The 16503-nt window shown below is 33.3% G+C and overlaps 1 protein-coding gene and 1 pseudogene across 1 annotated transcript; both read right to left on the reverse strand.

Annotated features, from left to right (window-relative positions):
- Positions 1-385: 385 nt before the first annotated feature.
- On the reverse strand, positions 386-1040 carry LOC134477536 (olfactory receptor 5H17-like; annotated as a pseudogene).
- Positions 1041-12886: 11846 nt separating this feature from the next.
- On the reverse strand, positions 12887-13822 carry LOC106025966 (olfactory receptor 5H17-like). Its single transcript, XM_063255648.1, has one exon. The coding sequence runs from the start codon at positions 13808-13810 to the stop codon at positions 12887-12889; it is 924 nt and encodes a 307-aa protein (XP_063111718.1). The 5' UTR covers positions 13811-13822.
- Between the last annotated feature and the right edge of the window lie 2681 nt (positions 13823-16503).

The following is a 16503-nucleotide window of genomic DNA, read 5'->3' on the forward strand; positions in this document are numbered from 1 at the left end:
TTTTTTTTTAACTCAAAAACAAATTTGCAGCCACAGAAACATAACTGTGATACAGTCCAAACTACACAATGTTAATATTTGGGTAAACTTGGCATACTCATGTCATTTGGAACAATGTAGTTTATTGATCAATATATAAATAATGCAAGAACACAAATTGTAAACTGTTTTACTTCTTTTCAGCTTTAAATTTTCTTGTATTACATGAATAATATATTAAAACTATTTATGAGTGAAGGATGCAAATGTTTTCCGAACATAATAAGACACACACTTAAGCCATTAATATTATAGAACTATAACCACAAAAATCTGTGAAAAATAATGACAATGTGCATTTTTATGCTTTATTTTAGGTAAAAGAGAGAAGATATTAATATGAGACCTAAGCATTTCTCTTTAACATCTTTCTCAGTGAATCTATGACTTGTTTATTTCTCAAACTGTAGTAAAATGGATTTAATGCAGAGTTTATGATGTTGTAAAGCATAGAAAGATCATATCCTGATCATCCACTTGTGAAGATGCTGGGTGCACATATCTGAAGAGAAGGGGGCCACAGTATAAAGACACAAACAAGAGATGGGCTCTGCAGGTGGTGAAGGGTTTCCTTATGTCTTTGAGAGACTTCTTTTTTTTTAAACAGTGAAGATAATAAGTGTATAAGAGACAAGAACAACAAAATAGTGAGTAGGTGAATTGAATCAGAGAAAATTAAAACAAGTAGATAATTAAGAGCAGGATCTGTACAAGAAATCTTAAACAATGGTATAACATCACAATAAAAGTCATGTATGATGTTGGAATTACAGAATGTTAATCTGAATAAAAAACTATCATGAATTAAGGCATGAAGAAGCCACCTACAAATGATAAAACTAATAGATTGATAGATAGTCTATTGGTGGCAATGACTGGGTAAAGCAAAGGATTGTATATAGCTACATAGTGATCATAAACCATTGCTGCAAAAGAAAACATTCTGTGTTTGCACTAACTATATAGGAGAAAGATTGTATTATACACTCAGAGAGAGACATTATATTTGTCTAATAAGTTATGCTACTAGAATGCCCTGAGTATGTAACACGCATAAGTGTGGTGCATACTCCATATGTATTGTAACAGTGTCAAAAATCAGGACAGTGAAGAATCACTATGATTTGATTTTTAAGAAGTATCAAGGGTCAGTAGGAGACTAATGTTCCTTGGCGACTGTACTGTATTCAACAAGAATGTAGCAGAAACTTCAGTTTATTGTTAAATTTGTAGAAGGACATCACTTGAAGCATATCAAATGTGTTAAACTACTAGATGCTAACAGAATAACATGGGTGTCTTTGGAGTACTCGGAGGCACATTTATTGGTAATATGTCCATCAGGAAAGGTATACAAAGAAGATTAGAGAAGAAATAATCTGGAGAAGGTTACGTTAAAAAGAATGTAACAAGGGCATATATCACTTATTAAGCACATCAGAAACCCTTTCTACCACATGAACCTTTTGGTTGGAAAGGGATGTCATACACTTGAGAAACCAAAATGAGTAGAAACTCATTTTACCGTGCACTTCTCACTTAAAGAAAGATGCTTTAATCCCCATTTTACCAGACAAAACAACATGTAAAGGATTTTTAATATGGAGAGAGGTAAAGCAAGGTACAGAGACAAAAGAGGCAACTAACACAATAATATCAACACTCCAGCACATTCAACTGGTGTCCACAAGCAATACCATTCTTGATGTTAATCACACCATCTAAGAACAATAGTAATGGGGTAATCTTTATGAAGATAGTGTTGGGTCAAAAATTTGTTTTTCATTTGCTGCTTATTTTCCTGCCCATATTTCAAGTTGATTTTGCTATCCCCTCTAACATATTTTCCGTAAGTAAATTTCCATTTAAAATAATCACTTCTTATTGGAACCTTAACATTGTGTTTAACAAAACAGAGGCAAAATATTTGTCATAAAACTAATGAACAGATCAATCTTAAAAATTAGGGGAAAATGAAAAGCGGAGTTATGACAATATAAGAGGGGGAAGATACACAAGAAAAACAAAGTATAGTACCACATACAAAAATCAATGCCTTCTACCATAAGGAATCAATAGAATCATTTGATTGTAAAACTAAGAAATTTCAGTGACTTAATGAAAACAGTTTCTGTTACCTAATAAAATTAAGATCGGAGAATAATTGAGACTATATCGGAAACAGCATAACATTGAAGAGATAGAAGAGTATGCTAAGTGACACAAAGAAGAGTTGATATTGTATATTGTGTTTAGCCAAGCATAATTTGTATCTGAATAAAAAGTTTTGAAAGAAATAAGGCAGAAAAGGAGAAAAAACTATAACAAATATTGTGAAATGGAAATTTGATTTAGGTGAAAGCAATTGAAAGGTTTGAAGAAAATAAACAGAATAACGTAACTACACTTATATTAATTAGCAGAGAAAAGTAAAAGACAGAGAACAGGTATACAAGCAAGACTGAGCTGAGAGAAGGAAAGAGACTCTGAGGTGTGGATGTGAAAGTATTTGCTAATCTTGGAATTTATTAAAAGTTCTCTATCATAGGGTCAGTTTATATTCTTCAAATTGGAGGATTTTTTTTAACATGGGATTTCAGTACAATGTAGACACCTGATTTAAAATGTTGTAAAACAAGTTTTTCATAAATGCATTGACATTTCTTCATTTTTTCTGCATTTAAATGCTCCATTTTCTTTACATATAGAGATGATATGAAAACTACAGTTTTGATCCTTAGTAATATTATATACTGGTGATTTAAGAATAGTACTTTATGGTACTATCATAGTACCCTCATCACCAAAAACAAAATACTTACTATATGAAATGAAGAATGCTGACTTGATTTTCTACACTAGTTCTTTGATAATCCACATGCATGTCAAGGCATCATATGCTGCACCTAAATTCATACAATAAAAAATTTGTTTATTTTAATTATTTTTCTAGAGAAATAAACTTTCTGGAAATCACATATATGATTTTATATGTATTTATATGAATTTATGCTCTTCTGATTCATTTCATCACATACATTATCAAGTACATATTTAGATGACCCCTTAACATTTTTAATCAGACACAGTTAAACACATTGGGCTGCTCTACCAGCATCATCAGAAATGACTCTTATGTAAGAGTTGTTAGAAGTATGTAAACCTCAGTTGAAATTGTCTAAAGTTTAGAGGCATGGTGGTCCACCCCTGTAATTCCAGTACTCGGGAAGCTGAAGCAGGAGGATCATTGCAAGTCTGAGACCAGGCTGCTCGCAAAGAGAACTCAGGGCCAGTCTATATTGCATAGCAATATTCTGTCTCAAAAAGGAAAAAAAATGTAAAGTCGTAGATGACCATACAAACTCACTAAAAGGAAAAAATCACTCTCACTACACTATTGCTAACCACATTTTATCTCAAATTGAAATATGAAGATAATGTACTAGTTTTCATTTCATACCTGGGGTTTTGGGATGTTATATAATCAATTTGAATTCTAACAAATTAAACAATATTTTTAGTTTATACAAAATGCTTAAAAATAAAAATTACTTTTGCTTACCATATATTAGAAGAGAATGTGCACATCCTTCAAAAATGTTAAGCTGTATGAAACAGAAAATACACCAATCCAGGATTAACAATAACAAATATGATAATTCTTTCAAGTACGGATTCATTTGAGGGTTTCATTTCCAACTCTCAAGAATATGTAACACTATATATGTTATTTTGAGTGCAAGACTCAAACATTTGTACAACTGTAATTTTTCCAGTTGTAGGAGTATGATCTAAAATTCCCCTAAGAGCACCAGAGAATTCCCAGTAGGACAAAGTGTGGCTTTTTTACTGAACACCGTGAATTTGGACATGAATGAGGAACCCAGGTTGTCCCCAGGCATTTCAGACTTTTGCAATCATATATATCAAATCATCATAGGCTTTTCTCATTTTACCACTAAAATTCGACTTTTATTGAGTGCTTTGTATCACAAATGATACTTCTGGCATACTGGAATAAACCAGTTTATGTGTAATTATATTGTTCTGAAAACTTTCAGTCAGCATTTGATAGATCACAAAGAATCTGTGAAGTGAGATTAGGTACTTGTTCTGTTCCCCAAGTTAAAGGAAAAGCAATGAATCAATTATGAATAATTGCTCACAGAACTTGTGAGCAAGCAGCATGAGATCTGATCTGACATATAGTAAATGATGCTGTCACATACCATCCAACAGAAATATTCATAAAAATGTTAAAGCATTTCCTCATCCACCTGATTTACTAGATGGGCACCATGCAACTCCTGCTTCTTCCTCAAGAGAAAATGAGAATGAAAGGTAAATAATTTCAGTTGCTTCAGAATATCAAGTGAACCATGACAGTGCAAATTTAAACACCTCATCCTCTGGGTGAGATTCGTAAATCCATCAGTCTGCTTGCTTTAGAATATTGCTAATAAAAAGAATAATGTACAGTGTAAAACAACACAGAAAAAATACTGTCATTCTAAAACCTCTGCAAAAATGTGGAATAAATTGCCTGATTTGGAAAGATATCTGTTAGTATAACTGTAGCTGTATTAATAATGAATGCTTACTTCATTTTTTGAACAATTTTTACTTTACTCATTTTGTTACCTATCTTTGATTATAAAAGTTCATCATTGATGAATCCAGTATGGTTACTTCTTTCAATTCTTACCATTGAGTTTATTTGGATTTTTGTTTTCATTTTTTACGTGTTACTAATGATTAACATAGCCCAGTATTATTTTATATCATTTGAGATCCACATATATTTATATTTGAAATAGCTACTCACATCTTTTGCCCATTGGTCCTTGTATAAGAACTGGAGATCAAATCAAGGATCTTGTGCATACTAAGGTACTACCGAGCTTTAGCCCTTTTGCCCATTTTCTAGCTGAGTCATTAGTTTTTAAATGGTTGATTTTTTTCTTTGTATATTTTATTTTAGATATATATCATGCAAATATCTTCTCAGGGATATTAGTCCCTGCTTCCTTTCAGGTTACATTTCTGACCTACTTCAGTGATGACGCTGCAGATTTCACATAAGCAGTGAAAAAGATACAGCAATTCTATTAGATTTTTGGATAATACTATTATGCCAAAGGAGGGGAAACAACAAAAAACTATAGATGCCTTCTAACTCAGTGGAATTACTAAGAATCAGTGAAGTAGGACATATCAAGATATCCTTTCTAAGATAAAGCATAAGACATTTGCTTGTGGTCTCTCACACAGCCAAGAAGAGGCATGAAATTTGGTGAAATTATAAGAAAAACTTGGAGGTCAAACATTCCTTGAATATGCTAGTCTGGCCCATTTGCCTAGTGTTCAGAAAAGATTCTACTTCTAAGTGGACATATAGGAGATGGGTGAGCAACAGGGTTTTCCCTGTCACTGATATCATTTACTCAGCATCTAGTTATATGCCACCTGTCAGTCACATATTCAATATTTGTTAGAGTCTTTGATGTCTTCTGTAAATGAACTATAGGGTAGACCCTTAGAATTTTGTAGCAAACCCTTATGTCTGTAGCAACTGTGTCACTCTTTTAACAAACATAATTATTCAGGGTTAAATTCTTAATCATGGGTGCCAAGTTACCACGTGTTCTGGAACTAACATCATGAAATGAATGCTGACTGATCCAGCAAGCAATATATTTGCACAGACATATTAATACTCTATCATTAAATATAAAGATATCTGGATTCATCAGAATAACCAGAAGTGAACCACGCCCTGAAAATCCAGTATTAGGCAATGAAATTGAAGCAATAATAGAAAATCTATCGACAAATATAAACCTGGGGAACTGATGGATTCACTGTGGAGTCCTATAAGAACTTCAAGGAAGCTCTATGGCTAATATTCTAATAAATTTGAAAAGGAATGAGTACTCATATAGTCATTACTAGAAGTGAGCATTACTCTGATTTGTTGGCAACCAGATGTGGATCCATCCAAAAGCAGGCAATGTTCACACACCATGACCTAGTCATCTTCACTCCAGGGATTTAAGAATGGTATAGTATACACAAATCAATAAATGTATCCCACCATATAAACAGAAGAAACAAAAACTTCATGCTATCCTCAAAATAAAGGCTAAAAAATTCTTTGACAACATCCATTCATGAGTAAAACCCTAAAGGAAAAAAAATAAAATAATCTTCTCTCTATCTAGTTAAATGCATTTATGACAAATATGTTGCTGACATAATATTAAATCTTGTAAAAATGGAAATTTCCCCCTCTAAAATAAAGATCAAGACCAGGAAACCCACTGTTACCACTCTTGTTCAGTACAGTCCTCAAACATTAGCCAGAACAATCAGGAAAGACAAAAATCTAAAAGTGATAAAAGTTATATGTATAGGAAAGGAAGACATAAAAGTATCATGATTTGTCAACAACATGACTTTCTGCTTATAACATCCCCAAAATACCACTGAAACACTCCTAAAATTAATAATCAAATTTGCAGTGTTGCAAAACACAAAATCAGCTTGCAAAAGGGGAAAATTGCACATCCCCTTACAGAAGATTAAGTCTAGACTGATATATTTCAGCATGTACTAAACTAAAATTGAATGGATCAAAGAGCTAAATGTTTAGAAATATTGAATCTGCTAGAAAGTGAAATAGATAAAAGTCTTAATGATATAGGGGAAAGGTAGGATTTTCTTATTAGAAGCCCAGTAAGAAAGGAAATAACAATAAGAATCAACAAATGTTACCCTATCAAATTAAAAATATTCATATCAAAAGAAACATCCAACAGAGTAAAGGGAAAATGTACAGAATGGGAAAATTGTTTTTCCAGTCATTTCTAAAAAAGAAGACTAACTTCAGAAATAGATGAAGAACTAAAATAATAGACACCTTGAAGTAAAAGACCCAATGAAAAAAGGGCAATATAATGAATAGACACTTAAAGAACAGGTGGGGATGGAGAATAAATACATGAAAAAATATGTAAGATAGCTGTCCATTTGAGGAATCTAAATGAAAACAATACTGGGATTATATCTTAACCCAGAAAAAATGGATACCAACAGTAAATTGAATCATAACCAATACTGATGGGGAAGAGGAGAAAAGATGGCAGATAAATAACAACTGGCTACAGAAGCTCCCTGAGATAGTCAACATAGAATTCAACATAATACAGAGTAAAGGGCCCCAGACAGAGGAAGATGAATTCTCTCATCTCAAGCAGAAATTAAGGTGACTTGCTGACCATCTGAGGTCCCGCCGCAATTTGCCGAGGTCCCGCCACAAGTTGCCAGGGTCCCACCCCAATTTGCCATGATCCCACCACAACTTGCCAGGGTCCCACTGGGACTTGCCCAGGTCCTAGTGCAACTTGCCAGGGTCCTGCCCTGAATTGCCGAGCCTTCTGAGGTCCCATGGCAAATTGTCAAGCCATCTGAGGTCCCACTGCTTTGACTCATTGGAGGCACAGTTACATTGAGTTCAGGGGTCAGTGAGCCCAACGGAGGGCTGAGTTGACAGAGTGCCTACATTGAACTGTGGTGACAGGAGTGGAGCCATTCCATAAATAGTAGGGGGGCTCATCAGATGACATTCTGGGACCTGGCAGGACTGGCCAGTACAAGGGGCAGCAGTGACTTCAGTCAATTGTTCCCTTCCCAAATGGGATTGGTGGAATGAGGTAGGCCTGAGTCACGTGACTCGGCTGAGATCCAATAGTTTGTCTGAGGTCAAGTCCCTGCAGCGATGGCACACACTAACCACACTGGCCCCGTGGGACCTCCGTGATTTGACTGGTCCAGAGGCGAGGTGGCACAAAGTAATACAGTAGTGCAGGCCACAGCAGCTGACTGATCCAGAGGGGACTGGCCAGCATATGCTATTCCTGTCTGCAACTCACTAGCACACAGCCTTGGAAAGGGTCACCTACCCAGTGCACTTCAAAAGAATTGTAATCAACAAAGAAAGAAACTGGGGCCTCATGGAGGAAGCAAAACATGGGAAGAGGAAACAACAACAAAAAGTCCCCAGACCCCAAACCTGTGAACATTGATGTAGGACATGTAAATACAAAGGAGAATGAGAACAGCAAACATGCAATATCATATATAGCACGTGTGGACATAAAGTGATATATTCAGGACCTCATAGATGAGTTCAAAAGTGAAATATTTAGCCAAATAAAGCAAGATATAAGAAGATTAATAAAATGGATAATAAGCACCCCTCAAGCAGACACAGATAGAAGAAGGGAGGAACTCAAACAAAGAATAGAACCATTTGGTGAAGAATATAAAAAAATATAGAGTACATGAAGCAGATTCAAAGAGATCACCAGGAAATAAAAACTCTATGGAAAGATGGCAAATCAGCTTGAAAGAAACTAAAGATAGATTATCCAAACTGGAGGACAATTTTGCAATGTCGGAGTATTAAAGGGAAAACATTTTAAAAATAACAAGGAAAGAAGCAGTAATAATACAAAGGCTAGAAGATGACAAAAGGATCTTTAATTTGAGAATATAGAATGTGAATGAAGAAACTGGGATACAAACAACAGAAATATTCACAGAAATAATTAAGGAAAATTTTCCAAACATAAGAAAAAGAATGATATTCTAATATATGAGGCATAGAGAACTCCAGCCACCTACAACCAAAGCAGAGCTACACTCAGGCATATAATAATCAAAATCCCAGAAATTCAATATAAGAACAGAATATTAAATGCTGTTAGAGACAAGCAACAGATAACCTACCTAAGAAGACCCATTAGAATAATGGCAGACTTCTCGACACAAACCATCAAATCAAGAAAAACCTGAAGTGAAATATTCCAAACCCTGAAAGAAAATAACCTCCAGCTCAGATTGATATACCCTGTAAAACTGTCTCCAGAAATTAATGGAGAAACAAGATGCTTTCAAGACAAAGAGGAATTTGTGAAATTTGCAACCACAAATCCAACTCTACAGAGAAGGGCATTCTAGAGAGAGAGAAAAATATTAGGATTCCAGGAACAGTGGCAGAGAGGCCTCAATGAATGGAGCAGAAAACAAATGAAGAAGATAAGCAGACAACTGATGACAAAAAAAAAGAGCATAACAGAAATGAGGCAGAGAAAATTTTATTCAAAACTGATATAGTTGATAGTATCAAGTCTGAGAGTACAGGCAACTACACTGAAGATGACAACACTCTACAATACACATTCTGGTTTGATAACTGCTGGTTTCTGAAGTTCTACACTATATACAAAGTTCTATTTTTATTAATACTATTATGTACTGATATAGTCAATTATACTATGTATTATGATATAGCCATTGGAGATAACAAGAGACAACACAGGAACCATGGTAGAACTCTTGGTACAACGGTCTTATATGTTTATTTAGTTTCATGTGTTTATAGGAATAAGTTTTGTTTTGTCTTGCTTAGTTTAGTTTTTCCTTCTAATATAGAAAGGATAGAAATATATGTTAAGACTCATGCATGTGTACAATCTATAAACAGTTTGAGAAATGATCTTATGACACATGAACAGATACTTTGAAAAAAAAGGGATACCAAAATACCCAGTGCTGATGCTGGAGTGCCATAATGTGAAACCCAACAATAGTATTATTCTTGTTTCAGAGTGATATTAACCTGCTTGGGTTTATTCAATCTCAACATAATTGAAGAGATGGATAACTGCATGTATGTTTAAGTGTATAGGATGAATAACCATATTTTTAAGTTTTTGTTGTATAGTTGAACAGAACTGGTTGCAGTCTCACTGATTGAATCCCAAATTTATATGCTCCACTTTAGTATCTTGAATAACTATTTGTAAGAAGACAATCTGTAATCATCAACTAGTGATTTCTTACTGTTTATTTTTTTCTTTGAAATTTTGTTTATTTATACTCATTTTCTGTTTTGTTTAGTCTTTCTTTAAATTAAATTTTCTAAAAAAGACACTACAGTACCCAGTGATGATCATGAAGTGTCATGATGTGAAATCCAGCAATACTATTATTCTTTGTTCAGAATGACTTTAACCTGCTTTAGTTTGTTTAATCTAAACATAAATGAAGATATGGAAAGCGGCATGTATGTTTAAGGGTATAGCATTGACAACCATGTTACTAAGTTTTTGCTGAACCGTTGAACAGAACTCTTTGCGGTCTCACTCTTTGATTCCAACATTACATGTTCCATTTTAATATCTTGAAAAACTATTTGTAAAATGACAATATGTAAACATCAACTAGTGATTTCTTACTGTTTATTTTTTTCTCTGAATGTATGTACTATTTTCTGTTTGTTTAGTCTTTCTTAAAAAAATTAAAAATTAAGAAAACAAATATTGATAAGGTTTAATGGAATGAGGAACCTTAAACATTTTAGTGAGAACACACACTAATACAATCACAGTGGAGATCATCAGGGATATTTCTCAATAAACTAAGAATAGAAATTTGATTTGACTCAGCTGCTCCCCTTCTCAATATCTTTTTGCAAGAGTTAAAGTCATCATATTAAGATGTTAAATACATCTGTATGTTTATAGCATCAGAATTATAATACTTAAATCTTAGAGACAATCTATATGCCCATCAGCAGACAAATTGTTAAAGGGTAAAGGATAATGCTGAGGCATTTGTAAATAAAGGCATGTATTTCAAGAGCATAATGTTAGCTGAAATAAATCAAAGGCACAAATGTGTACATCACATAATTTCTCTTCTGTGAGATAAATTATTTAATGGAAAAGCAAAATATCAAATATCTTATAAAATATTATATTGATAAATAAGTTTGTTATCACCTCATTTCTGGAATTCTGATTAAGAAAATGGTACATATAAAGGAATTAATAAAAGAAGTAAAAAGAGAGTTACATCAATGACAATGATCTTGATCAATTTATGGAAGGCAAAAAATAATGAGTTTGTATTCAGAACAAAGCAAAGAGGAATCTGTAGATATGGCAGTTATGAGAAAGCTGCAAAGGCTAAACTTCTGAGAAGCCCTGAAATCCTTTTTTCAGACTCTAAAACTAAAGTAAGATTAGACAGGTTACAGACCTTGCCCAAGAATTCATAGCTTAAGGTTTAAAGTTTGGTAATACACTTTCATTACTGTAGAAGGAAGATGCCACAGATCATTATAATGAATTTTGTCTTTGTGTTATAACAATAGATATACAAACAAAATGCTATGTCATTGACAGGAAACAGTGCAGGGGGACATTATACAACAACAAAAATCATTAAACAATGGGGACATAACACAGGCTCTCTGTGGAGAAATGATTACAGGACACAGAGTGTTAGACTTACAGAAGCAAAAACATATACCTAGATAGTGAAGCATGTCCAGAAGCTAAAAGACAGCTAAAAAAGGTGGTTTATAATACATATTTTAATGCAAATATTATAGAACAACAAAACTCAAAGATAAATCAAGACTTTAGTGTTAAGGGTCTAGAAAATTGCCACCATGAGCAAAAGTGGAGTGAAGACTAACAAACATATATAGATAGATAGATAGATAGATAGATAGATAGATAGATAGATAGATATTTGTTATTACACTCACATCAGTGAAGCACATGTATATCATGCAATTTGGACATACTGATGAACAAATAAATTATGTTGATGTAGAACAACATAAAAGTCGTTTCACTGCAATCAAGATTAACATTGCTGACTCAATCTCATAGAAATAACAGTCCACTAAAAGTTATTGAAGAAGGATGAAATTTATTCTATGGCTTGTGTATGAATAATCATTTGACAGCAAAGTATGGAAAATCAGTGTTGGCAGGATGAAAGAGAGGTAAATAGCAAAGACACATTTATCAAAATTCATCACAAATTAAAACAATATTAAGAGTGTACAAATCTAACAGTTAAGAATTGTTTTCTAAGGTAAACGTCGGGCACTATAGCATCATATCATCTTATGCCTATTTGAACTTTGGTAATATTATTTTAAAGTCCCTCATGTGACATATCTGTATACTTCAAGTGGTAATGACCTTCTTTTATATCTTCTAAAGGAGTAATAAAAACTCTTTTTTCTATTCTGCCACTTCTTATATATGTTCATCCATGCTTCGTTATTTATTCTATTATTTTTCTGGATTAATGAGGCACGTTACCTACAAACAAGTACATCTGAGAGAGACCTAAGAATGGCACCAGAAACAAAGAGACATAACACATATCTTTTCTTTACTCAAACACACTGAACAAAGGGAATCTCCTAGTATTTTTCCTTAGCTTATTACTTTAAATCCCATATCATTTTTAAGATCATGTTAAAGCATTTGTGTATATTTCTGTATGTTAAACTTCTCCAGATGTAAAACTCTACATTTCCCAAACGAGTAGAATGAAAGAAAATTTTGAGAGTTAGCAGTTTTCCTGAATTTTCTTCTCATTCAAAGACAAATCTTCCATCACAATGCAGTAAAAGTGATGATTCCCAATTTGCATCTAATTATAATCCTTGTACACTTATCATACTAAAGTGCATTTGAAAAGGAACTATGTGTTGTGCTCAGTATATTTATAATGGAATAACACAGCATGTAAAATGATTTCACTTTTCTTTAGCTTTAATTTTTCTGGTGTTACATGAATAATATATTAAAATCATTTATACATATATGATGGAAATGTTTTAAGAAGGTAATAAAGTACAAAAAATTTAATTCAACAGCATTGTAGAATCTTTGACTGATAATCTTTGAATACCACTAAAATATTAAAATTTTCTTCAAAATGTATTTTAATTAAAAGTTGATATTAATAAGGTCTAAGCATTTCTCTTGAATATCTTTCTCAGTGATTCTATCACTTGTCTGTTCCTCAGACTGTAGATAAATGGATTTAATACTGGGTTTATGATGGTATAAAATAGAGAGAAGATCATATCTTCATCATCTGCTTGTGAAGATGTTGGATGCACATACATGAAGAGAAGAGGGCCATAGTATAATGATACAGAGAAGAGATGGGCTCCACAAGTGGAAAAGGCTTTGCTTGAACACTTTTCTGATTTATTTTTTAAAACTGTAAGGAGAACAAATGTATAAGACACAAGAATTGTCACAATGCTGAATATTTGTATTGAACCAGAGAAAATGAAAACCATTAGATAATTAATGGCAGGATTAGTGCAGGATATTTTTGTCAATGGAATTACATCACAATAAAAATGATGTATGATGTTGGAATTACAGAAAGTTAATCTAAATAAAAAACTTTCATGAATTAAGGCATGAAGAATGCCACCTACAAAAGATAAAACTAATAGCTGTCTGCATAGTCTATCGGTCATAATAACTGGGTAAAGTAAAGGTTCGCATATAGCCACATAGCGATCATAAGCCATGGCTGCCAAGAGAAAACATTCTGTGGTTGCACTGACTACAAAAGAGAAAAATTGAATCAAGCATTCAGGGAAATATATCATCTTATATTTATCTAATAAATTAACTAGCATTTTTGGTGTCACAGTGGATGACAACCAAGTATCTACAAAGGCTAAATTCCCAAGGAAAAAATACATAGGTGTGTGGAGGTGAGGGTCCTTCATGATGAGAGTAATCAGACCCAGATTCCCAACCAGGGTAATGAGGTATATTGCCAGGAATGCCAAGAAGATGGGGATTTGCCACTCCAGTTGATATGGGAGCCCTGTGAGGACAAACTGTGTCAGCAGTGTTGCATTTTTCATCTCCAGGTCCTCACTGGAAGTTGTCTGCAATGAAATGTAGTTTAAAAAAAAACTCTAAGTTACTAAGGTTTTCTAGGGTGAATATTGTAGAAAAAGAATTAGGATAAAAATCACTTATCATACAATGATAACATGCACTTTTCAGAATAAATGTAACTTCAGTAGCAGAAAAAACCTTGCAGGAATTGGAAAGAAAATATTTTGATTAATTTAGTTCAAGCTATGGGCCCAAAACATAAAATTTAGAGAAAATGACAGACTATGTTCCAAATTTATTGAGAACTTTTGAATATAGTAGTAAATTCTATATCTTACACATTCTGAGCTGAGTGTAAAGCTACTTGAATTTTCATGGTTTTAAACTGAATTGAATATCATGTTAAGGAATTTGAAATTTATTTCTCAAGTAGTGTATATATGTTAAGATTTTTTTAACTATGGAATAATATTTTATTTGGTTAAAATGTTTAGTAGTGTACATAACAGCTACAGGAAGACAACATTGAAATTAGGGACAATACTCAGGATACTATTTCTATTGCCCAATACTTATCGCAACATGTTATTCATCTCCATTGCCTAGGGGAGTTCACTGTAGAAAACATAGTATGAGGTTTTACTTGAAAAATAGACAAAAGTTCAAGATTGAGTTAAGAATTGTATTTTTAAAATGTTCCTCTGATGTGAGCTTAAGAGTCAAGCCTTCTCCATATACGGTGTGGCATTTGCAATAATTAAGAGAATGCAGAATCATTAGGATTAGGATTCACTCTGGATATTAACAGGTGGACAGTGAAGCAAAGACATGTCCCTTGGTTACTGGGTAAGTGATCAGCAGGAATGAAATTGTTAACTTGTCATATCTGTAGAGGAAACCTTTAGCTAAATATATTAATCTATTAGGTACTAACAGAAGAAATACCATGGATGTCATTGGAGTGGTGTGGCTGGAGGCATATAATGGTTATCTGTACCTGAGCAAATGTATACAAAGAAAAGAGATGCAGGCAAAATAGTGAAGAAATGTTATTAAAGAGATTGGTAACTAGAATGCAGCCAGATGTCATATATTACAAGGCCACAACTGAACCTTTATTTGCTTGGCAAAGGCTACTATTAACTTGAGAACCATAAGGAAAAAACTTTCTATACCATGTCCTATGCACTTAGCATGAGGGCCTTTTATCTAGATTTGTACAATGCAACACACATTACAGGACTTCCAAAATGGAGACATGTAGAGAAACATATAGAGACAAAAATGAAAAGGTTCCAAAGGCAATAATATCAAGATTCCAACAAACACAACCCATCTCCTCAGCAATAGCATCGGTAGTGTGAGTTGTGACATGTAAGGCCAATAGCGGTAATAGCAATCTGTATTATGATAACATTGAGCCCTAATTTGGCTGCTCATTGGTGTCTTGTTTTCTTATTGTCTACCCATTTCAAACTGATAACTGTAATCTCTCTAGAAGTTTTTACTTTGAGCCAATTTCCATTTGAGAAACTCAACTATTGTTGCTATCCAAAGCATTGGACAGAACAAAGGTGAGGCAAGATATAAGATGAAGAATCATGAATAACATGACTCTTCAAACAGAAGAAAAAAAAAAGAGCAGGGTCTTGTGAACATAAAGAGAAACTGTGTACTCCAGTAACACACAAAGTAAAGAGTAATACCCAGTACCAAAACAAATGTTCTAATAGATGTGGAATTAGTAAAGTTATCATATTGTAGAAATTAAGAAATTTTTAGTGACTTCACTAGCAGGAGTTTCTGTTTTGCAAAAAAATCAAGATAAGAGAACTTTTGAAAGTACACAGGCAACAAGTAGCATAACAACAAGAGAATGAAAGACGATATTCCTTGTTGTAAAAATGTTTGGTATCTTCCTATTGTGTGTAGCCAAATGTAACCCAGAATTCCTGCAGAGCATTTTAATAAAAGTTTTAAAATAAAGAAGACAGGAATAAATAGAGAAGCAAACAGGACAGAAGTTCAAAGTGAATTTGGGGTGAGTAAACAAAAACATGAAAGAAAAAGAATAAAGAAGTTACGAATGTAGATAAGCATAAAAATCAGGCATGAGAATATGTTTCTTTATAGTGATGTAATCAAGCTCATCATCTCACAAGGGTTTCTGTCTGAATCACAGGCTTTTAATGTCCCTGTTCAGATCAGAGTTTTTAGTGATTTTTCAGTTTCTGCATCAGCATTTCCCCAAAAAAGTTTTAATCTGAATACAAAATGTGCTTCCTCCAATTTAAAAAGAGAAAGAATCAAAACAAAAAAAAAAAAGGAATAGCTTGCACTCTAAAACAGGAATTTTATAAACAAAAGCTCCAAAATTATACATTAAGCATATTTATATGAGGAATGGAAATCATTCCGTGAAATCCTAAATCACAATATAGTTACAAATAATCACATTCAGTTGTGTGGGGCACTGATTAATGCATAAATGCTGGAGGGAGCAATGTTAGAGCACTTGTCATATTTTAAATCTGTGTAAAATAATAAAACCATGAAAAATTGGGTGAAAGGTCTGCCAGTATTTAAATGACACCTTAAAATGTTATGGCACATAAAACACAATGGACCATTTTATACATTTCAGAAATATTTCTTCTGCAAAACTCATTATGCCAGGAATACATAAACCTAGGTTTAAATCATTTAAAGTTAAAGA

The sequence above is a fragment of the Cavia porcellus genome, unplaced genomic scaffold (genome assembly GCF_034190915.1).
Source record: "Cavia porcellus strain 051 isolate PalLab524CR breed Dunkin Hartley unplaced genomic scaffold, mCavPor4.1 scaffold_9, whole genome shotgun sequence".
Lineage (NCBI taxonomy): Eukaryota > Metazoa > Chordata > Mammalia > Rodentia > Caviidae > Cavia > Cavia porcellus.

Bases quoted from the DNA above. Each gene is read 5' to 3' on its own strand.
- LOC106025966 (XM_063255648.1), bottom strand. From the start codon at position 13,810: ATGAAAAATGCAACACTGCTGACACAGTTTGTCCTCACAGGGCTCCCA.